This window comes from Lepidochelys olivacea, assembly GCF_965140295.1.
Source record: "Lepidochelys olivacea isolate rLepOli2 genome assembly, chromosome: 2".
NCBI lineage: Eukaryota > Metazoa > Chordata > Testudines > Cheloniidae > Lepidochelys > Lepidochelys olivacea.
Genome location: NC_140412.1, coordinates 102923646 through 102947555, shown reverse-complemented (window position 1 = coordinate 102947555; position 23910 = coordinate 102923646). Strand labels below are relative to the sequence as shown.

At 39.7% G+C, this 23910-nt stretch overlaps 1 protein-coding gene and 1 long non-coding RNA gene across 4 annotated transcripts in view; one reads left to right on the top strand and one right to left on the bottom strand.

Moving 5' to 3' along the window:
• MBP (myelin basic protein) overlaps window positions 1–12266 on the top strand; it is a 167234-nt gene extending 154968 nt beyond the window's left edge. For 2 of the 3 annotated variants that reach the window (XM_084620238.1, XM_084620240.1), the window contains 5 exons: window positions 4496–4600; window positions 5938–5973; window positions 6650–6682; window positions 9948–10073; window positions 12181–12266. In XM_084620238.1, the coding sequence (XP_084476364.1) occupies window positions 4496–4600; window positions 5938–5973; window positions 6650–6682; window positions 9948–10073; window positions 12181–12237 (357 nt within the window). In that variant the 3' untranslated portion in view covers window positions 12238–12266. The remainder of the gene's footprint in view (window positions 1–4495; window positions 4601–5937; window positions 5974–6649; window positions 6683–9947; window positions 10074–12180) is intronic. The other variant, XM_084620239.1, reaches the window with a different exon arrangement.
• Window positions 1–17095, bottom strand: part of LOC311516302 — a 43415-nt gene extending 26320 nt beyond the window's left edge. The window contains exons 1-3 of the long non-coding RNA XR_014710377.1: window positions 16902–17095; window positions 12144–12289; window positions 5100–5159 (exon numbers count right to left, since the gene is read on the bottom strand). This is a non-coding gene — a long non-coding RNA (uncharacterized lncRNA). The remainder of the gene's footprint in view (window positions 1–5099; window positions 5160–12143; window positions 12290–16901) is intronic.
• Window positions 17096–23910: the final 6815 nt, after the last annotated feature.

Here is a 23910-nt window from a genome sequence, read left to right as displayed (position 1 = left end):
TTTGAGGGCTCTGAAATGCTGAAACTGCCTGTGCTGAGTGAGAGAGGTGGGTGAGGTCGTATCTTTTATTGGACCAACTTCTGTTGGTGAGAGAGACAAGCTTTCGAACCACACAGAGCTCTTCTCACCTTTCTGACAATAGAAGTTGGTCTAATAAAAGATATTACCTTACCTACCTTGTCTCTCTAATATCCTGGACCGACATGGCTACAATTATACTGCAACATGCCGAGTGAGATGCTCTTATCAAAATTAGTCCTGCTAAAGACAGTGCCAGGGCAGACTGTAATTGATGCACTGGTGCTAAGATGGATGGTTTCGGTAAGTCCTGAGCCACGGTTTTAGGACTTTCATCTCTATGTGCTCTCTTCTGCGAGTACCGAACAGGACACTGAGGGCTCTAGCACTGATTTCCTCTGTGCTGACTTCATCAATTACTTTTAGGATGACTTTCTCCTGCCAGACACCAGAGATAGAGAAGAGTCATAACCAATTTAGTGTCTCACTTTTCGGACAGCAGGGATTTCTGACTGCTCCAAAATTAATTTGCAAAGCCTCTCTAGGTCTTTCTGTTGCTCTTGAGCCTGGTGTCACATCTCTGGTGACTAGATCATAGACAGATTGTGTTGGTAGACAGCAACTTCCTCAGCATTGCCTTGGCTCACGATCTGACAGTGCCCTCATGTACTTTTCCATGAGAAAGAGCTTTCACCTGGACTGTCACGCTTTCTGTGTGAGCATCTTAGAAGATTTACAGATCACACGCTTAGTGACAACATGGTCTTCACTCATGCAATAAAGACACTTACCATGAATGACCGTTAGGGGAATGGCACTCCCTCCCCGCATGTAGAGGGGCATAATTTAAAGCCTGGGGAATCTCAGTTCTGACATACCTCAATTAAAATCCTAATACACTAATTCAAAACAGAAATAAAGTTAAAATGTAACTCTCTTCCTTTAAAAAAAAACCAGAGGTAACATTAAGGTTAAGTCTGCACTATGAACTAGGAGTGTGATGTCCCTTGCTTGTGTACACATACTTGTGCTAGCTCTTGTCAAGATAGCACAAGTATAAATAGCAGAGTTGCTGAAGCAGCACAAGTAATGGCAGATGAGGCATGGCTTAGCTGTGCTGAGTATGTACCCACCTGTTTCAGATGGGTTAATACTTGGAACAGCTAAGCCAAGCCTCGGCTGCCACTACTTGTGCTACCATGGTTATGCTGCATGTGTACATAGGTAGGTGAATCACACACTTATCTTGTAGTGTAAAGGCAGCCTAACACTACTGAACACTAAGGCTACAATAAATAAAAAGTAACTATCCAAATTAACTAAATAAAATGGGGATACTATTGTTGTTCTGGCTGTACTGCCTAGGTCCATCCAAAGAAACTGAGTGGTGGTCCGCGTCACTACACTCTTTGTACTCTCGGGAGGGAGAGAGTGAGGTTGTAAGGACATGCATCTGACGAAGTGGGTATTCACCCACAAAAGCTTATGCTCCGATACATCTGTTAGTCTATAAGGTTCCACAGGACTCTTTGCCGTTGTAAGGAGTGTGACCCCTATTGGACACTACAAGTGAAAGTGTTCTGAACTACTGTGCTGGGGCATCCACACACCACGAATAGGATCCACGTTTCCAGTTCGGAAAAAAATAATCCCTGTTTGACTGTGATCCTTTCTTTATTAGCTACAGATTTTTAAATAAATAACTTCCTCCCCACCCTCTAATTTCCAATGCCCTTCATGTATTCTGTTTTCATACTTCCTCTCTTTGCATGTGTGCTGAGAGTCTGGAGATAGCATTTCAAACTGCTCTCAAGCCCATCTTCATCAGGTTGAAAAAGTATCACTTTAAAGTTCTCCACAGTGTACACTATGAAAAATTTGCAGTAGACTAGCATCCTCTTTGATTTCAGTAACACAGCAGTAGAGGCGGCAACACTAGCCAGGGAAAAATGAGAGAGAAAGGAGGTTCGTGGAAGCTGTGTCCCAAAAACAAAAAAAAGTTTAATTTGGAAAAAGAAAAGGAGTACTTGTGGCACCTTAGGGCCTAACCAATTTATTTGAGCATAAGCTTTCGTGAGCTACAGCTCACTTCTACAGCTCACTTCATCGGATGCGATGAGTGAGCTGTGGCTCACGAAAGCTTATGCTCAAATAAATTGGTTAGTCGCTAAGGTGCCACAAGTACTCCTTTTCTTTTTGCGAATACAGACTAACACGGCTGCTACTCTGAAACCTTTAATATGGAACATTCACAGAAAACAGCAATCACCCCAACTACCACCTATATTTGTATACTGCTATCCTGTTGGTTTAAAAAAAAAAAGTCACGTGAGTTAAAACTGGACATTCTAGCAACATCGTCATAGCCTTAAACTAGGCCGTTTTTCATTCACTGCTAGCCATTTTTTTCTGTCACCCGGTAATATGAATCCATAGCTCTGGCTATCATCTAAAAAGTGGAAAAGTAAAGCTAATTGTGGGAGGAAGTGCAGGATGATTGCATAATCTCATAGAAATTGCATAGTCCCAATAAAATCCATTAAAGTCCTACTTTTTAAGTGGTATAATAATATACACCATCGGCACAGGGAGAGCAAACCTAATAAATATTGAGCTGAACTTTCCTGCAATAACTAATTTGAAACTCATTTTTCTGAAGGATTATATTACATGCATATCATATATATGATATATACACATCATCATAGCAAGAGAAACAATGCTTTTTATTTTCATACAGATTTTTTTTTTTTAAAAAACTCCCAACCCTGATAGATTGGTTGATCTTTGGCAAACAATAACTATAGGTCAAGACTTTTAAAGATGGTTTGACAACTAAAGATGCAGAGGTGCCTTGTGGGATTTTCAGAAGTGCCCATTTGACCCCATTAGGAATTAGACAGCTAGGTGTTTCTGAAAATCCCACTAGGTGCCTATCTGCATATTTTGGTGCCGAAATATCTTTAAAAGTCTGGTCCAGAGTGGTTAAGTTATTCGTCAAAGATCATACAATTAGTCAGCAGTAGGGCTAGGAATAAAACTCAGGAGGCCTGGGTCCATATCCAGTGCTCTGACAAGTAGATTACATTGTCTCATTAGGTAGGTTATATGGAAAGGTTGTGTGTTTTGCTGTCAGTGACAAATAAAATCAGAGTTAATTTGTTTGTCTGTCTCTTCATATTATTTTAGACTCTACTCTTTTTCACTGCACAGATATACTTGATCTTAAGTAGCAAGAAATGTACCATCCTTTATCAATCTGAATGTCTTTAATGTCATTAGATATTCAGGGAAGCAGTCATACTTGGTGGGACCTTTATGACACCTTCTCTTCAAGGTTTTCTCTATTCCCTGGTGATCTAGTTTGGTTCTGTTGGAGTTTCTGGTGTGGCCTTTGGCTATTATGTTTTTCAAGAAGGAAAGCTTATACCTTCTACTGTTCATGAATTTAACACGGATCAGTCACATCTAACTATTCTTATTTCCATCTTTGTGATACTAACGCAAGATGTAGCACCAATTTCACATAATAGAGTAGACACCATTTTCACCGTGGCATAAAACATTTATCACAGGTAACTGTGTTGTGCTAAAAGAAAAGGAGAACTTGTGGCACCTTAGAGACTAACAAATTTATTTGAGCATAAGCTTTCGTGAGCTACAGCTCACTTCGTCGGATGCTGTAGCTCATGAAAGTTTATGCTCAAATAAATTTGTTTGTCTCTAAGGTGCCACAAGTCCTCCTTTTCTTTTTGCGGATACAGACTAACATGGCTGCTACTCTGAAACCTGTGTTGTGCTAGTTAGTCTCCATGAATTTAATAGCCTTGCTCTTGTTCTGCCTCTGCTTTTTTGGATTTTTCTCCTCATCACTTGAAGCACTGCTGAGATGACATGGTGCCATCAGTTGCACTTAACTCTCCTCAGCCTGAAATAGAGCCGCTCTTTCATTGACGGAATGTTTGAAATTTGTGCTGCACATTAGAAATGAAAAGAGGTGCTACTCAGCTCATTACTGCTGTGGCACAGAGACCGACTCCAAGACCTAAGAGGCCTTTTTCCACCTAAGTTTGCACATCTAATTTACTGATTCCATGATTCCACTTACAAGGAAATCAAATATTTAACTTCTGTTACCGGAATACCTCAGCCTAACACAGGCGATATTGGACTTCAATAATGTTAAAGGGGGGTGTGTGTGTGTATTTATGTGTATATATATACACAGATATGGACACAAGATGCGTATGTATTACTTAATTCTGCTGTTCTATAGAGAGTGCATGGCCTTGTATGCACTAAAGACATTGGACCATAAACTCTGTCGATTTCTTGTGTGTTTTACTGTGAGTTTTTCCCCTCTTTTCTTTTAGTTTTATTCTGTGAGTATGCCTTTTGGTGCATTTTCTCTTCAAATGGTCATTATTTATCTTGGTCTCCTCAGAGCACTTACTAATATATCCACCCTACATTTCAGGACATACATGCAGCCAGAGCTAGCCATGTAGGTTCCATGCCCCAGAGGTCTCAGCACGGGCGGCCTGGTGATGACAACCCAGTAGTCCATTTCTTCAAGAACATCGTAAGTTTCCCCTTCCCTTCATGGTTCTCTGGCAGAGTTAAATGTAATTTGAGATTTAATGGCAGCTAAACAGTACCTGTAGGTTATCCATTTTGTTGCAATTGAGACTGTCGATAAAATGTTCTGTCTGTGCTTTTGAGGGAATAATTATATTTTGACATCAAAATTATTTTACTTTGCTATTACAACTTCTAGTTTTGTGTAGGAAAAATTTTTGGATGGAAATGGGTGAGTCTTCCATTAACGTATTGAAATTCCAACATTAATCACTGATGCTATTAAACAGCTTTACCATTTGCAAATTTTTTATTTGCCTTTCTTGAAATAAGGCATATTCAAATTTTTGTTTTGTTTAAAAAAGTAAGTGATGCTCAAGGCATAGTGCATTTAAAATAGCACTTACTAGATTTAATAAATTAATTCTATTCTAAGAGAGAAGCTAGACTCCGGCATTTCTTCTGAAGGCATAAACAAAAAAATCCCAGATTTGATTCCCTACCTGAGTGATGTTATTTGAGGAGAAGGATTTTCTTCAGCTTTGAACCTGGATATCTTCATACTAATATGAAAAAAAACCAAACACAAAATCAGAGAAACAACTATAGAGTTATGTCTCCCTCAAACATTCTACAAAATGGTATCCCTGAATACTGTGCAAAGATATCATAAAAAAACTTTGCTGCCTGAGCCTAATAATCCTTGAAAGCACTTCAGAATGCTTCCCACTTGAGAGAAGTCGCCTCAAATGTATTGCAGCTGTGAAATGATCACTGGCACCACAGATAATCCCTTTTCCCTTCTTTATCCTCTTTGAAGCAGACCTCTCCATCTGCTGAGGCCCAAATGTGCAACGAAAACCCAAAAGACAGACATGAGAAAGACAGAAGTGCAAGAAACCTTAAACAGCATAGGCTAATTGATTTGGATTAATTAATACTATTTCTATTAATATCAGCTTCACCAGATCAACATTCCTGATGTTAATATCTTCAGTCATGAAAGGAAGGTACCACTGTGTTGCAGAATGGAGACAAATACCTAAAATGAGGAATATATATTGCGTGCACTTAAAAAGTTCATTCCAATCCTAAACATATTATTGGATCTAGTATACTTTTAATTTTTTTATGATGGGGAATACCCCTAAAACTGGAATTAATTTTAAAAATATGTCCACTGTATATGCTATTGAGAAAGCTGAAAGGTATTCTTTAAACAATGTGAAGGTAGATGAAATCAGACATTATCCAAATTATAGGATGAAGAGCAAACCCTTGATGGTTGTACTAGATCTATTGCTGCTTGTGTTTTATCATTTTTTTTCTATTGCTCTGTAGGTGTCACCTAGGACACCACCCCCAGTGCAGGCAAAGGTAAGTGTCTTCCCCAAGATCCCATCTAATTATTGTGGTTAAATATGTACCTGTTCAGGTGGCCATATTCGTTTACTCAAAAAGTATCATCACCAATGTTTAGAACAGGGGAGTAGAAGTCAGGAGACCTGGGCTCTATTTCCGATTTTAACACTGACTTGCTGCATGACCACAGATTAGCCATCTGTAAAATGGCAATAATACTGCTTGTCCACTGATCTAAAGCATGTTGAGATTCTTTCATGAAAGCTGATAATTAAATGTAAAATATTATTCATAATATTTTAAAACATATTCTTCAGCCAAACCCTGAGAATGTCTATAAGTAGCTGGTGAGATTACAAGAAGATCCATGTTGTTAATTGTAAGTAAATTGAGTTGTTAAACCAAAGCTGGTCAAATAATTTTTGCAAATAATTCTAATTGTGAATTGTCTGTTTTCTATTCAAATAATCATTTAAGAATTTTTTATTATTATTTAATTAACTTTATAGATCAAATAATATAAATTGTGAATGTTGGTATTTTTAATTTAATAGAATGACTGTTCACAAATTTATGCGTCTATTATTTGACCAGCTCTGTTCGCTGTTTCTCTTTTTTCTCTCACGTATCTTGAGCACCCTTTCCTTCATGGTGATCATCATATCACTGTTTCTGTTTCTTACATATGCAGGGGAGAGGATTATCCCTCGCCAGATTTAGCTGGGTAGGTGATGAATGTGCTTTCATTCACAGCCATTTTGGTCTACCAAGGCCAAAGTATATCTTTCACCATTGCCTTTCAAGCCGCTGCAGCAACTTGACATTCATGTTTCGGTCTTCATTTTGGTGTTTGTTTTGCTTTATTCCTTTTGATTCACTTTCCCCCTCCTACACAGCAGTTTGTTTATGGTCGTAATTTTGTTGCTTGCTCTTATCCAGAAGCTTGTCAACCTTACAGTGATATAATCTCTTTTGCTTTAGCACAAATGGAGCACGTCTGCTGCATGGCAAAACTACCTCTTTTCCTTTAAGGCTCCTGGAAGACTTAACTGCTTTGTCTTTTCTTTTTGCGGGGAGCGGAAGAATTGGGGATAGGGTTGAAAGAGCCAGGGAACTTTTTGCATAAGCCTGATTTTTCTATATGCTAATATTGTCTCTAGTGTGTACATTTTTGTCATACGTTTTTGCAGTCCCTTTTAAAAAGAAGAGATCAATACTACTGCTTATTATATAGGCTCTTTCTACAGTTATGTTTTAAAACATGGACAGTATAGAGTAGCAGACCAGCACAGTTATCTCACAGCTAACTAAATCCTATTTTCTATTTCACTTCAGCTTTCATTACACACATGGGCAGATTACCACAAGTATCTTAAATGGTATATTAAAGCTTCTAAAATGCCAATGGTTTCTATCAGTGTAGTTATTTCCTAGAACACAAAAGTTATTTTCTCAAAGTCAGAGGTTTGGTGTTCTTTGTGCTCATGAGATGGGAGAAATCATTAACCAATGGGATGGCAGAAGACTCTAATGTGTGTGAATTCTTAAAATCACACTGTCAAGAATTTTCTCTAAGGTTTTTCTTATTTATTTTTTTGAAATTCTCCATCAGGCCTAAATCCTGGAGCTAATTCTCAAACAACACTCCCCTTGAAGTCAGTAATATATGGGAATTTTGAAGGATTGTAAGTTTGGGTTTCAGAAAGCCCAATCCTCAGTTCCCACCTACAATGTAAGAAGGTGAATGGGAGTGAAAGGCATTCAGCACTTTGCGGCATAAGGTTCAATATTTGTAACAGCCTATTAAAAGATTGAAAAAAGCCTCAGTTCTTTTGCTAATTACTTTGCTCTCCATTTGACAAACAATATGGTTTTTTTAATTGCTTCTGTTCTTGTAGTAGGAACAAAATCTTGAGCATCAGGTGAAAGGGTGCTCAGTCCTTTCACAAGAAGGTCCAATCTAACTCAAGTAAGTGTTGGTGATGTTCTTCACCACACAGAATTCGGCCTACTGCGATAGGGCTGGTGGGTCAGCAGAAACGTTAACAGCTTTGGCAACACAGCCATGGACTTCCCAGCTGTTGGGTATGGCATTCTCTCTCTTATAAACATTAAATCTAGATTTGGCAGTGGCTCTGTTTGCATGACTCCCATTGAAGCCAATGCGAGTTCTCAATGGCTGTATCATCAGATCCACACACTGAAGCAATTGGGAGCTGAGAGAGTTAAATGATTGCAGAATTGAATCCAGAGCAGGCCCAGTCTATTGAGATAGAGTGACATTTTGCCATTTACTTCAATACAGGCATGATCAAGCCCAATGACTTCTGGGAAACTTCTGCTACAGAATATGGGATTTAATACAAGTTAAGAGATTTAGAAAGGAAGGCTATTTCCTGCCAGGTTTATAACAATTTAAAACTAGGTCATCTTGGCAGTATCTCTTATACACAACTAAGTTCAGATAGTCCATTTTACTTTCTTTGTTAACATGATCGATAGCTGTAATATTGTATCTGAATAGATCTGTGAATTTATTCATTCTACTTTACTGTTTGTTTAACAACAAAAGGATATCTCAATGAATCGAATACAAATTTGGCTCTTAGAGCACAGAGAAAAATCAAGGAAGCAGGATTCCACATAAACTTCACTCCTGCTTTGTGAATGAATTAGGAATGCAAAATTGCCAACACACTCTCACTGTCCTTTGATTGTCTCTTGCCTTTTAACTATCTTTTATACAGATACTTCCTTTGCTCCAGAACAGTTTTTCTCAAATTATGAGCCTGGCTCCCTTGGGGAGGCTTCAACCTCTTTCAGAAGATGTACACTGAAAATGAAGGAAGAGAGTATTCTTTTTTCCATTTCTTATAGGAATTATTACTTAGGATTCAGCAAAAGCAGGACCTGTTTGTTGAAGGGCAAATGGGTAGTTCAGGAGACAGGATAACAAATCAGAACCTTTTTTACTGCTGTACTACTCGTTTGATTCCAGGTCGACTCTGAAAATCTTTACCATTTGGCAGCTGTGTGATTACCTTTGTAAACTGATTTGATGGTCTCAGTCCAATTCTTAATGGATAAGTTTCCTCATCACATTTGGCAGCAGCACACTATTGGTAGTCTCCATAAACAGGCCAGTGAGTGATTAGGCATGGACACTGAATTACACTGTAGCTTGCACCTGGAGGGATCTAGTGCCTAGGACTTTCAATCTGGTAACTTTACTAAGCATTAAATTCATTAAAAAATAATTAAAAAATCCAAGTTTACAGTTCTGTTTTTGCTGAGCCTGAAGTGGAAATTACTCAGCAAAAAGGTGAAGTTAGCATGCTGACCCTGTCCGTGTTTGAAACAGACCACCAAAATCACAACTTGTAAACAACGTTTTCAACAAAAGGTTGGTGGGAGGTGTCTTTCCCTAGTTGTGTAAGGGGACAATGTTTGAGAAACCCTGTTCTAGTACTTCTCCTCCTCCTCGGGCAGTTACTTTATAATGAAAGAAAATGACTTTCACAAGCAACTTTTTTTCACCAGTGATCTTAGTACTTAAGTGTAAGTGTTTGAAAAGCTCTTAAAAATGTCATGTATACTTTTAGGAGAAATTCAAGTGCATACAAAATCTCCATGTTGATCAAGAGATTTTTATTCTTCCAACCCTTTTGTACTATTCAGTATAATTTTCTAAAGGGGATAAAACATTTTTAAGTCAAAAGGTTTCTTTTTCAAGACTCACAGTTGCAGTTACTATTCTTCCTTTTTCATTTTCCATTCACATTATGCATTTGACAGTACAATATCCTGTTCTGATTATTGATTTCTCTGTTACAGACCAAAGTTTGGGACTCAGATTTTCACATTTAGAATTTTTTTCCTCCCACACTTTCAACTACTTGACTAATTTGAAAGCATTGCATTCCAGCAGTCGCAAATGAAGGTAACTGGTCTGAACAACACACCTGAGATATCTGTGATCTCTCTTCTAGGGAGGTGAAGGACACAAGCCAGGGTATGGAGGAAGTGGCAAATTCTCCGAGCATAAATCTGCTTATAAGGGACATAAGGGATCATACCATGATGGCCAGGGCACTCTTTCCAAAATCTTTAAACTGGTAAAGTAAACTGAGCCTATGAAAAAGCATAAATGCCTCTCTGGATCTATTTAATATCAGTCACATTCAAATATTCTTGAGTAAAACTTGTCTTGAGTTACAAATAAAATTGAGCAGATACTATATCTGTATGAAACCAAGTTGTGCTTGACACTGTTTTATATACCAAATTCACAACTGAAGTACAATAGAAATCTACTGATTTCTGATTTGATTGATCATGCCAATCAAGAGTAAGGGGACCAAATCCTGCTCTCAAATGTGGGAGTATTTTCTTAAATCATCAATGAAGTTATTTTGGATTTACAGCAGACTATCTAAGAGCAGAATTTGGCCCAATATTTTCTTGTTTGTAACAATAGTAAAAACATATTTGTAATGTGCCCCAAGATTAATGGTCTCTGGATCCCTAACAAATATTTAGAATAAAAAAAAAAAAAAAGGCAGTGTATGGCCAAATAGTTTCCAAAGAAGGGCAGGGGGAAAAAAAAAAAGACAAATGAAAATCTAACCCAATTATTACATCCATATCCAAACAAAAAATAATATGAAGTCTTCATTTTTCTTCCCCTAAAGCCAGATACAGTGATTTCCCACTACTAGTGTTGTGTTCTCAGTAAATAATGCAATCAGCAGTGATGCTACTTTCAATGAGGTGTCAATTCCAGGAGAGTATGCCATCATGTGCCAGCAATGCCCCTCTGGCATGTACATTGGTCAAACCAGACAGTCCCTACGTAAAAGAATAAATGGACACAAATTGGACATCAGGAATGGTAACATACAAAAGCCAGTAGGAGAATACTTCCATCTTCCTAGACATTCTATAACAGGTTTAAAAGTAGCTATACTTGAACAAAAAAACTTCAGAAACAGACTTCAAAGAGAAACAGCAGAACTAAAATTCATTTGCAAATTTTATCACCATTAATTTGGGCTTGAATAGGGACTGGGAGTGGCTGGCTCATTATAAAAACAACTTTGCCTCTCCTGGAATTGACACCTCCTCATCTATTATTGGGCGTGGACTTACATCCACCCTGATCGAATTGGCCCTCTCAATACCGGTTCTCCACTTGTGAGGTAACTCCCTTCCTTTCATGTGTCATTATATAATGCCTCCATCTGTATTTTTCACTCCATGCATCTGAAGAAGTGGTGTTTTACCCCCAAAAGCTTATGCCCAAATAAATCGGTTAGTCTTTAAGGTGCCACCAGACTCCTTGTTGTTTTTGTGGATACAGACTGACATGGCTACCCCCTGATACTTTCAAGATGGAAAGTAGAAGAATGAATCATTTCCATCTCTAGCATATCCTCCAAGAACAGACACAGCAGAACCTCACCAGCAGTCACAATTGAAATAAGCCTATTTAAGCCCACTAAGAGATAAATATGTATGTCTGCTTTAGTGCAAGACAGTACATAGATGTGTGGCACTACAAAGAGAAGTTATAATCCCTCAGTGGTGCATGATAGTTTTTGACTTGGAAGGAGATTTAAGAAAAGGAATGAGGTTCTATACATGTACAGAGAAAGCCAAAAGAAGCATTCACAGTTGGAGTCTGATTTCATATTGGCCCCAATCTGTCCCTCCCCCCACACTTGTGTCATCATTGCATAAGAACTGATAGATACAGTTAAGTTTTTGTTATTACCTTTCCTGTTAATTTTTTGTTGTATATACTTAATCATAAGCCGGTTCGTTTATAAACAGCAGTCTCAAATTTCCTGGCTTCATAATAACTTAATTAAGACTCCACTCACTGGAAATAAATTATTACACAAGTGCGAGTGATGGAGGTGCTTAATTAGAATAAACTCATCTTACTTGAAAATTCAGTTATCAAAAGTAATCATCCCTTTGAAGCAAAACTGAAATTTCAAGCATTCAATTAATTTAGTGATATAATACACAGGCTTATCCAAAGATTGTCACTAGAAACAATGGACTCTGGATTGTACTACCAGTTTGTAATACTGGAACCTAGCTTTTTGGAATTAGTGTGTGTGCGTGTGTGTGTATATACACACACACACACATATTTACACACCCACACCGTGCCATACCTTTCTAATCAAATTGATTTTATTCCTCTGTTCACAGGGAGGATCTGGTTCTCGACCTGGATCACGGTCTGGTTCTCCAGTTGCTAGACGCTGAAGTTCTAAGATGCCATTCAAGGATCACACACTCTGCTTCATAAGATAACTGCCTAAAATTTTAATAATAATTGCAAGAAGTACATAGATAGAAACAATCTGTTACTTAATGTCATTTGAGTTGTGCGTGCAGTAGGATTATATAAACTTCTATTGGCAATCCCTGACCAACAGTTGAATGAATGAATGAAACACATGAAGTAGCTTTATTTGCTATCTTCATCATTTTAAGGAAAATAACAAGATCCCCCACTTTATTCATTCTTCTTCAGGATGCCCCAACTGCATGTTAGATTTTATTTATTTTTTCTCCAAGCCCCACAAGTCTTCTGATTTTTTTTTTTTCATTCAACACCACAATTGGAAATGCAGAGCAACTGTCTTGGTTTCTGAGCACTGCCATTAAAGGATTTCTTAAATACTGCTGTAAAAAACATGTGCAGAAGTTGTAAGGACTGTTTATCCGAACACTTTTTTGTTTTTTGTTTGGGTTTATTTTTGTTTAATGTCACTTCTCTCAGAATATTTTACTTTTCATAACAGGATTAGGCAGTCATGGAAAGGTTTAATAAACTTCGGGAGTTCAAGGTATGTGAAATGTGGAAGAGGGCAGCTGTTACAGTATCAATGAGACGCAAAGCAATAGTAATAAGGAAATTCCTTATTTCTACAAATTGCTCATCACACCCAAGCCATTAGAATTAAGTGTGGCCGAGAGAGAAAGAAAGAGGATTTCAAACTTGGGTTAGACTAATGTCTTACAACAAAAAACAAGGAATATTCCCAAAGAAGAAACATCTAAGATTGCACATGACCACTGCATGTCACTGTTGCTCCATGCAGACACTGCTTCAACAGCATTTCTTTAGCCGTTAAAGAATAAAACAAAAATAGTCTAATTTGTGAAAGAAATAAAGCCCTTCAGCATTGAGATTTCAGATAGTCCTGCACATCTCAAGTTAGAATTACTAATAGTTTTCTTGTTACTGCAGCAGTGTTAAACTTGGAAAGCTTGTCTTCTGACTAAAAAGATGCCTTTAATGGCAGTGCACCAAAGCAAACTAGTAGTAAACTGTAAACTACTGTGAACATTTAACTGTTGCATTGTAGTTGCCTTATAGAAATTAAATCTAATTCATTAGTTAGCATTTAACATTAATTGTTCACAAATCTACTAAAATGTACACATGTGGCAATGGTATTTCCAACCATATGTAGGAAAAAAGCTCTTCTGAATTGCACTATTTTATAACAAACTTTAATATTTTTTGAGATTACCCTCCTTTACTGATTCAGTGTTTTTTATTTTAGCGTATATGTTGTAGACTCTATATTTAATGCTAAGTTGTCACTCAGTTTCAGCTACACTACGGACTGTCAGGAGTAGCCAATGTTTATGCCAACTGACATATACTGTATGTTGTTAATTCTGTTTTGTCTCTAAATCTACTGTAGATTTAAAGCACTGTCCATTAATATGCAGCAGTGAAAGATGAGAGGGAAGGAAAACATAGAAACGAAAGACAACGGGAAAACAGCAAAATTGTTAAACACACACCTATTACATCTTCCTTAAGCTATATTGTTGTCTGGCTATACTGGAAGGACAGGAGACAGTGAATATGGTTTAACCAGGCTGCATTTTTGTTATTAGGTGTCTGGGACTACCCATCAGATAAAAGTGTACGGTGCAGGTAACACCATGATCATTTCAACATTTTCCTGGGGACTTCTGCCAGCCTCCCACCCCTTTTTTTCCATCCTGGTCCTCAGCCAGTCCATTGTTGGGACCTTACCATCATCCCACTCTCAAATAATGGAGGTTAAGGTGGGGTATAAAGAAAGGAGGGGGTGGCTCCCTGGTCCCAGTCATAGGCGCTCCAACCCCACCCCACCCCAGCCCATTCCACTCCTTTAACAAACACCTCCTTTAAGTTGTTTACCAAGCCATTTATCTGATCACTGTATCCCTTCCCTGTGGAGTACCTGCACTGGACATCCGCCCCATACTTACATAATGAGTTGCGACATCATAGCCTAACTCCCTTCCCTACTCACCATAACAAACCCACCCCCACCCCCCCCGCCACCCTCGGGAAAATGCTATGGGGAAGGTAAAAATCTCCCACTCCAGTTTGGCTAATCTGGTGGTGAGAGAAAAATTCCATCCTGGCCTCCCGAGAAAGGAGTGGCTAGTGCAGTGCCCACTGTGATCCCAATCAAACCTGCTTTTTTGCCACTTCCAAGATTGTGAGGCTGGGTGCTACTCCATCTGGTCCAGAGAAAGATCTTCTCCTGTTGGGCTTGCCCTTTATCAACTCTGCAGCCCTTCCGGTTCCTGAAGGACGAACACTGACCCATTCTGCTTTTGCACCGGTATCTGTGCCTCTCTCCCCCTCCACACTCTTGAAGTGATATACCCCTTCCCCTAGCAAGCTGGACAACACCCTTCGCCCCCCCACCAGCTGTGGTGCAGTCATTGGCTATGTGTATTTTTCTATATGTAGCTTCACTCGGATGTATACTCCACAACATAATAGTAAATTTAATTTAAATGTGTACTGTTCACAAAAGCGTAGGAATACAGCTTTTAAAAACATTCATTATTGAAATAAAATAATCAACTTGTAATGACATTTGGACCAGTTTGGTTTTTTTAAGCTTTATAAAATACTGTATGCATGTGTGTGTTTTTCTGTAAAATAACACTTTTGGTAACAGGTAAAAAATACAATAAAAAATTAAATTTAAAAACGTATGATCTCTGCATGAATTATGGAAAAAAGATGTTGATTATTAAAGACAGCCTTCAAATATATTTAATGAAAAAGTGATTTCTGAAGGTAAAAACTTTTTTCCAAAATGTTGCTACATGCTGTTTAAACAAGACCTCCCCCCAAAAAACCTTTTTCAAAGGTTCAAATACTTCTAGCTTTGCCTTCTCTGAAAATGAGACCATCAAGATATTTTTCATACATTTAAAAATGACAGTTTACCCCACTGTTATATATAATGGTTCTTTGTAAGGTTGAGACTGAAATCCAGTTCCTCTACTCTATGCATCACAAGAGACTGGGCATCTACACTATTTCCAAGGAAGGGGGTTTTAATGGGATGGAAGAGACCAGGACCTGAAAGAAGGCATGTGTCCACCCTTCATTCCACACATGGAGGGAGAAGGTATAAGCCAAAAGAAATACTACAGCTCTGAGGCTACACTGGTGGCCATCAAGCAGCTCTACTGCAGCATCATGATCTGGAAAAGGAAGGGAGGATTCCTACCCCTTCACTTCTTTGGGAAACCTCTCTGGCAACTAAAATACACAACCTGGCTCTTCAGACTACAGCTGGAAACTGCTTTCCCCTTCCTTCTGAAAATCCTGCTCTCAGATTCCAGGAAAATGCAGACAAAAATATGGCTTGTGAGACAGTCCATTACATCACTTATAAGAAGCCTGAATCTCCAGATCAAACACCCCTGAACTGTGGTGGTCAGTCTTCCCTCCCAGTGTTGGCCTCATAATCTCCAGCTCTTGTCTTCAGTACATGCCACCTGCTTCCTCTCATCTCATTTCCCCATTCATCCTCATCTATTTCAGTTTCCTTGTTAAACCCTCTGAATTCACTGCTTTTCACTTTCTCTCCCAGACTCTCTCAGATCTGGATCAGTCCATAAATCACCACTACAGTCAGCCTCTTGACCTAGTCTTTACTTGCAACTGCTCTCTGAATTATCCCTTTCTGTCAATGAATTATTAGAGAGGGTATTACTTCATATTCTTTAATATTTCTCACTTTCATGTATAATCCTTCTAAAATTGAATTCTACTTCAGTGGGTTTTATGGAGATACCAAATCATACTGCCATAGGTCTAGGCCATCAAGTAGTTCATGTTTGAGCTGGGATTAGAAAACATGTTCTCAAATACAATGCAACATCTGATACTAGTAAGCTGCCCTTTTTGTGGGCAGAGATCACATAGGCTGCTCAGCAGAGGAATCACCTTAGCTACATGGAGCTGGCTGGAAGACTGTGGTAGCCTTGGGCCTCTAATGATAGTGTTGGAAATGCTGTCCATGAAGCTACAAACTGATCATGGGTCTTTTCTAAAAATCAAGGGGAAACATGGTCATGATTTTCCCAGTCTCCAAAAAATAATCACAGGGAGCTATAGGCAGTGGCATATCATAAACAATCTGATCATTAGGAAAAACCAGGGACAGGCTTTAAGCCCTTGTGATCAGTTGACATTTCCCAGGCTCTTTTTATAAGGAATTGGGTGAGAAATGTACTTTAAAAAAAAATGAAAGTGCTGAGATTGTTCTCTAATTTCTAGGTCCTTCACATCTGGGGGGATAATAGAAGATGCTGCAATCATGGGCTCTGCAAGTCTCACAGGCCAGTTCTATTATAGAGAATTCTCCCATAGCCATGTGCAATTTATACCGTCCAAAGCTCACTATGGGCAACAGTTTTTTAATGACAGAAGTATTCTGTATTTTAGTTGACTGGAGCACTGCATTTTATGTATTAGAAAAGATGGTAGAGACTGTGCTGTGAGTCATAGAATATCACTAGATATCATTGATGACAAATTATGAGATTCAGGTTAATAGTGAATTAAACATTTCCTGACATAATAAAGGTTATGGAAAAATTGTTACCTGATGATTTCCAATGCATTTAGGCTGTGGGTCTCTTCCTGCAAATACCAGAAGCAGTTCAGACTTGTCCACAAGACACTAGGGTTTAGGCACGTTATTTTTTCTGCCCTCATTCTAGCGTATTTCCAAGCTGTATGAAAACACTGAATTCTTATTATTAGCTAAATATAAGCTTCTTTACTATAAAGTATGACCATTATTATTAAAGTTCTGCTTATAAAGAGTTGATAGTTAATAGATGTTTTGATATATATTTAATCAATTGTTATGGATTATTTTAGAGTTCAAGAGGTTACTTATAACTATCTAATATCTTATACAGGTGTGTTTATAACACGTATAATGCATCTGATGTCTGTAGCATGCTTATAACATGTATCAATTATTTACTATCCTTTATAAACAATTTATTAAATTAAACCTTAAGTACAGCCCAATTCTATCTTTCTTAACTGTGTTAACTATACATACAGACTCTTAAAAGGCCATTATACTGATTATCAGAGAATATGTCTCAGGTAGGGCAGACTGGGAAGAGGTCCCAGAAAGGAATTCACTAGACAATAAATTTTTCCTTCTGAATCCCGACTTCTTCCTCAGTCTGAGGGCTGGTCTACACTACTGCTTACGTCACTGTAACTTATGATGCTCAGGGGTATGAAAAAGACACACACCTTAAGGTACATTCACTTAAGTGGTGTCCACACTGCGCTATGTCAGCAGTGGATGCTCTCCCACTGACACACCTTCTGCCCCCTGCGGAGGTTGAGTAATTATGCCAATGGGAGAGTGCTCTCTTGTCAGCATAGCACGTCTTCACTAGACACGCTGCGGCTGTGCGGATGTATCATACTCGTGTAGACTTACCCTGAGACAATCATAATGAGCAATAAGGAAAAAATAGGAAAGTAGGGATAAACAAGATATATGGTTTCTGCTTTCCCTAATATGAGTAACATAGGTACATTATATTACTGCTTGGGCCCCTTTCAGCCAAAAGATGCTTCTGCAGCAAAGTCAGGCCTGCCGATGAGGCGGCAAAGGGGGCAATTGCCCAGGGGCCAGGGCAATTTAAAAGCCTCGGGCCCTTTTAAATCACCTGTGAGGGCTGCAGGGCTCCTAGATGTGTGCGACCGCTCGAGGGCCTCGTGGGCCAACCCCAGAAGTGACGGATTCATCACTTCCGACCTGGGCTCCGCTCCCTCAAGGACAGCCCTGGGGCCCAGAATTCTTGTCAGTGGGCTTGAGCGGGGTGAAAGTCAAGTTTGCAGTACTTCATAAGTAATTGATGGGTGACAATTTTGTAAGATTTCCTCTGTGGTGGCTAGCACCCCTTCTGCCCAGGAAGTTGTGATGGAGTATGCTGAAGGAGTTCTGACTCTTTGGGCAGTCTATTTGTAGTAGTAGTACACATGGGTAGTGACCAATGGGTCCATGTCTAGTTGGCAGCCGGTATCAAGTGGAGTGCCCCAAGAATTGGTCCTGGGGCCGGTTTTGTTCAATATCTTCCTAAATGATCTGGAGGATCGTGTGGATTGCACTCTCAGCAAATTTGCGGATGATACTAAACTAGGAGGAGTGGTAGATATGCTGGAGGGCAGGGATAGGATACAGAGGGACCTAGACAAATTGGAGGATTGGGCCAAAAGAAATCTGATGAGGTTCAACAAGTATAAGTGCAGGGTCCTGCACTTAGGACGGAAGAACCCAATGCACCGCTACAGACTAGGGACCGAATGGCTAGGCAGCAGTTCTGCGGAAAAGGACCTAGGTGTGACAGTGGACGAGAAGCTGGATATGAGTCAACAGTGTGCCCTTGTTGCCAAGAAGGCCAATGGCATTTTGGGATGTATAAGTAGGGGCATAGCCAGCAGATCGAGGGACGTGATCGTTCCCCTCTATTCGACATTGGTGAGGCCTCATCTGGAGTACTGTGTCCAGTTTTGGGCCCCACACTACAAGAAGGATGTGGATAAATTGGAGAGAGTCCAGTGAAGGGCAACAAAAGTTATTAGGGATCTGGAACACTTGACTTATGAGTCAACTTATGACTTGAGGCAACTGGGATTGTTTAGTCTGCAGAAGAGAAGAATGAGGGGGGGATTTGATAGCTGCTTTCAACTACCTGAAAGGTGGTTCCAAAGAGGATGGTTCTAGACTATTCTCAGTGGTAGAAGATGACAGGACAAGGAGTAATGGTCTCAAGTTGAAGTGGGGGAGGTTTAGGTTGGATATTAGGAAAAACGTTTTCACTAGGAGGATGGTGAAATACTGGAATGCGCTACCTAGGGAGGTGGTAGAATCTCCTCCCTTAGAGGTTTTTAAGGTCAGGCTTGACAGAGCTCTGGCTGGGATGATTTAGTTGGGGATTGGTCCTGCTTTGAGCAGGGGGTTGGACTAGATGACCTCCTGAGGTCCCTTCCAACCGTGATATTCTATGATTCTATGATTTGCATCTAACATGCTTCAAGTGATCTGGGATTGAGTCCCTCAGCCAACAGATGGACTAAATTACTCTAGATACTATTTTCACTTTCCTTTGCATCTCCTGTTGAAAATGGTTCCAAGGAATTTCTGAAGCACTGCCACATGCTGTCTAGCCTATAGATTAATCTGTATGCATGAGACAAGACTACCAAAGAGCAGCAGGTAGTGAGAGAGGGAGGATGCTCAGTTCCATGACACTCCAAGAATCACTACCTGGAAATTGCCAAACATTTCTTGTGATGGAAATTCTCCTTGTATCTATCTAAATAACTTTTAGATTAATGATGCTCTGTGAGGGGATCAGCAATGATGACAGTCCATCTGACAATTCTCAAAGTCAGAACTAAATCCAGGGAAACTAATGTAATGCTATAGAAGTTGCTTGACCTAATAAAGTTTTCTTAAAAAAAGGAAAGACTGCACACACTGGTATATCAATATCCTTAAGCTGATTGTTCTTTCTCACCTCTCAATTTATTTCATTTAATCTGTTTCATTATTTCAGCGTTGGCATGCTCTCCTGCTTCTTCATGACCTGATTTTCAAAAGTGCTCAGTGCCTGCAAATCCCCCTAAAATCAATTGGAGCTACAGGTGTTCAGAACTTTTGAAAATCAGGCCATTATAGTTTGGCAACTATAGTTTGTGTCTTTCCTTGTGTGGCAATATTTTTTCCAAAATACAAAGATTTTATAGGCAACAGTGTTCAACAAAATTTTCCCCATTGTTGGTCTGTCGGGGGATACCATGTCTGACAAGAACATGCTCATATCTAGTATTATCATTCTCAATTGGTGCATTTAGATCTCCCATAAGAATAACTATAATATTTATTGATCTTGCCAAGGCCACTCTGCAATCTTTCACAGAAACAGTGTTTGACTTGTTCATCACTATAATTTATTGCACATAACACTGAACTATCACAAAACAAGTAGTCAGTATGTCTGAATTTACAGGTTCCCACTTCTTCGGTGCTTTAGTAGCTTCCTTGCTCAATAATAAGCCTAAATCTTCCAGCTGCTTGCCATCCTTTCTTCCAGAATTAAAAAAAGACACACCTCCCAATGGTACTTTACCTTGTCTAGTCCATCTCATATCGTTTCAGTCAAAGTAGACTTAAGCCAAAGAATTTCTTTTCTCTGAAATAGTCTACCATGCTGCAAAATAAGCTAACATGCCAACTCCCAATTCTTGTCTTAAACTTGGCTGTGAAGATATTCCATTTCGGACAAAGAACTTCCTTGGGGTTTTGATTCTCCATCAATTGACAAGGAGATCAAATGATAGCTTCACCCAGAAAGACCACACTGCCATTAATAGGCACTGCAGAAGATCACTGTTGAACACCAGGGTATATACGAGTGCTGATGTTTTAAGTGACAACCATCTTGTGATTGGGAGAATCAAAATAAAACTAAAGAAGGTACTACCAAATAAGGCAGACAGTATGCATGATACTCAAAAACTAGTAGTTCTTCTTCAAGTGATGGTCCCTATTGTATTCCACTGAGCGGTATGCGCATAAGCAGAGAGCCAGAGCTTTTTAAAAGTAGTAGTGTCTGGTGATCCGTACATGCACCCTTGTTTCGCCTCATGATATCAACCAAAGCGATTAATGGCGGCGTGGACTGACTGCGCTCTCAGTTCCTTCTCACTGCTGCATGGTCCGAGTCGAAGCTTCTGCTGTTCTTTCATCCCCTGTGACGCACTTCACAAACTTTGCATAGAAGACTGTTCTTGTACATAGATAGCATTTTGTTTTTACTGTTAGAAGCAGTTTCCCCTAGGATTTAAGGAGTTCGGGAACACCGCTTCGGTGGTTTCCCACCAGCCCTCCCCACCTAGCACCCAGGCCAGGGTACTGGATTAGGACAAAGACAACAGGGTTCAAGATTTGCGCTTCCTGCCCTTGCTCATTTTCTATCAGTGATGACCACCAGCACTGCCTATACTGCTTGGAGGGAGCCCAGCTTGTGACCAAGTGCAGTATCTGCCTCTCCTTCCCTGCCCGTACCTTGGAAGGCTGAGCTCTGTCACCTTTTAACAGCATCACTGCATGGTCCGCTGTCGTAACCAGGCCGGGGACAACCCTCACCCCCTCGCCATACACTGGCCTGAGCAAATCAAGGCACGCACCTCCTACAGTGGAGCTCCAGTGCTACAGACCCTGTGCCGGGGACTAGCCATGAGGCAAGGAAGCATGTGAGTAAGCATGCCAGAAGGTCTTGCTCGAGGCCCAAGAAAGACACTGCATTGTCCATGAGTTCGAGCCACCAAGGAGCAGAGAAGAACAATGGCAGTTTTTTAAAGAAGTAAGTGTGAATGCAGCCTGGACTACAGTAAGGGGGAGAAGATCTAAGAAAGAAGAATGGAAATATTAAAGAAGAGAATTCAACGAGACAGAACTAAAACTGCTGTTCTACAGCAAGAACATGGGGACAAAGACAAGTAAGTCAGAAGATCATCCAGAAGAAATAAGAAAGGGACAGAAAACAAAGCAAGAGAAGCTCAGGAGGCATGCTAGTGAGGGGTTTTTTAAAAACTTTTTCTAATATCCTAATGAGAGGAACAATTTTAGCCACAGAGGATGAAACATTTCTAGGCTGTACTCAACCATCCAGAACCACTAATACACACAAAGATGTGAAGAAATAGTGGACTTACCAATATCACTAAGAGCAGTTGCTTTGAGGAAGTAACTAAGGCCATGAACCAAGTAAGGAGTGGTAAAACACCAGGCTGTGGTAAGAAACATGCTAAATGCTAAAAGCTCAAAAAGAAATGAATTTGAGTTACATATCCAGGTTGTACAGAATGGTTTCGGAAAAGAAGACCTATCCTAACCGGAGAAGAGGTGTTATCTGTGAAATCCCTAAAAAGGTGGATTAATTTATTTGTGATAACAGGAGATAGATGACACTCCAATCTGTACCTGGAAAAGTGTTTTGCATTATCATTTTAAATAGGATGAAAACTGCTGTTGACAAACTACTCAGAGATAAGAAGTCTGGAATTTAATCTGATAGGTCATGTTCAGATCAGATTTTCCCCTTGACAAGACTTATTGAGCAAGGTTTAGAATACTGGCAGAAGATGGTTTTTAACTTCACTGATTTTACAGAAGCGTTTGACAGTGTCCACGGACAAGCACTCTGGAAGATCCTGAAATGCTATGGAATTTGAGCAAAGACAGTTAATCGGATAAAAGCTTGGTAGAATGAGTCTGCATGCTGTCAGGACAAAAAATGGCTTAAGACTCTTACTGGTGTAAAGCAAGGGTCAGCACTATCCCCGCTTCTCTTCTGCATTGCCATAGACTTTGAGATGAGAAAAGCGACAGCTGCTTTTGAGGCCACTGTCATTGTTTGGACAAGAGATGAGCTGCAGGAGCTAGATTTTTTCAGATGACAGTCATACTGAATACCAGCTTTGAGGAAATGAAAAAAACAGAGTATAAAAGTGGAAGCTACCAAAGTGGGAGTCTGAGACCAAGAGTATGGAGATAAGAGAGAATATGGTCAACACTGACAGATGTGTGAGTGAGTGATGGAGAAGAGTACAAAAGGGTTTACAACTTTTTTTTAAAAGATCTAGGAAGTAAAGTATTTCTGCTAATGGTCAGCTCATTAAAGAATTGAGGGCAAGAATTGGCAAAGCCAGTGGATCAATTACTTGTTTGCCAAACACCTGGAACAGTAGCAGGGTACAACTACATCTTGAAGTGAAATTGTACAATGGTATTGTCCTTTCAACATTACTGTATTCCTTGAAAATGTGGCAGAAGTACACAACAGGAAGCTGAATGCATTTCACCAGCATTGCTTGAGAAGGATTTTGGAATTCATTGGAGCAATTGTATAACCAACGTGGCAGCATTGCACTGCACAGGTCAGCAGACTGCGGACTTAATAAATCAGCTAGAAAACACTCTGGTGGTTTGCCCATGTCATCAGGCTACTCCATGGGAGAAGCACAAGCTACATCTTAGATTGCATTCCAACTGGATGGAAAAAAGAAGGCATGGGGGAGAAGGAATGACCTATCCCAGGACAACTGAAAAGGATGTTGCTATCATGGAAACAACTTATAGACAGCAGTGGGAAAAATGGGTCCCCTCATGTGCCACTAGGCACAGAAGATTCTAAGTCATATTTTGTTGGTTATTACAGAAGAGCTGGAGCTTCGATCCTCCTACAAAAAAAGTGCTGTTTCTGGGAACTCGCACTCACTCTGAGCACAGCCATTAGGCAGTTGTTTTAGTGCTTAAAGCTACTGTGTCATTTTGGATTAATTTGTCCCTCACAGAAAAATTAGAGGGACTCCCCTCCCACAGATTGGCTGCTCTGACATCTATCATCACAAACTTCTTCCATACTGCCATGGTCAGGAGGCTCCATGGAAAATACATCCTTGGGCTATACTACGTTTTCTGCGAAATTTCACAACCTGGCCACTCAGCCCCACAGCCAGTACAGTCTCCAACCCCCTCCAGTATAAACCTCAGATACATTAGAATCACT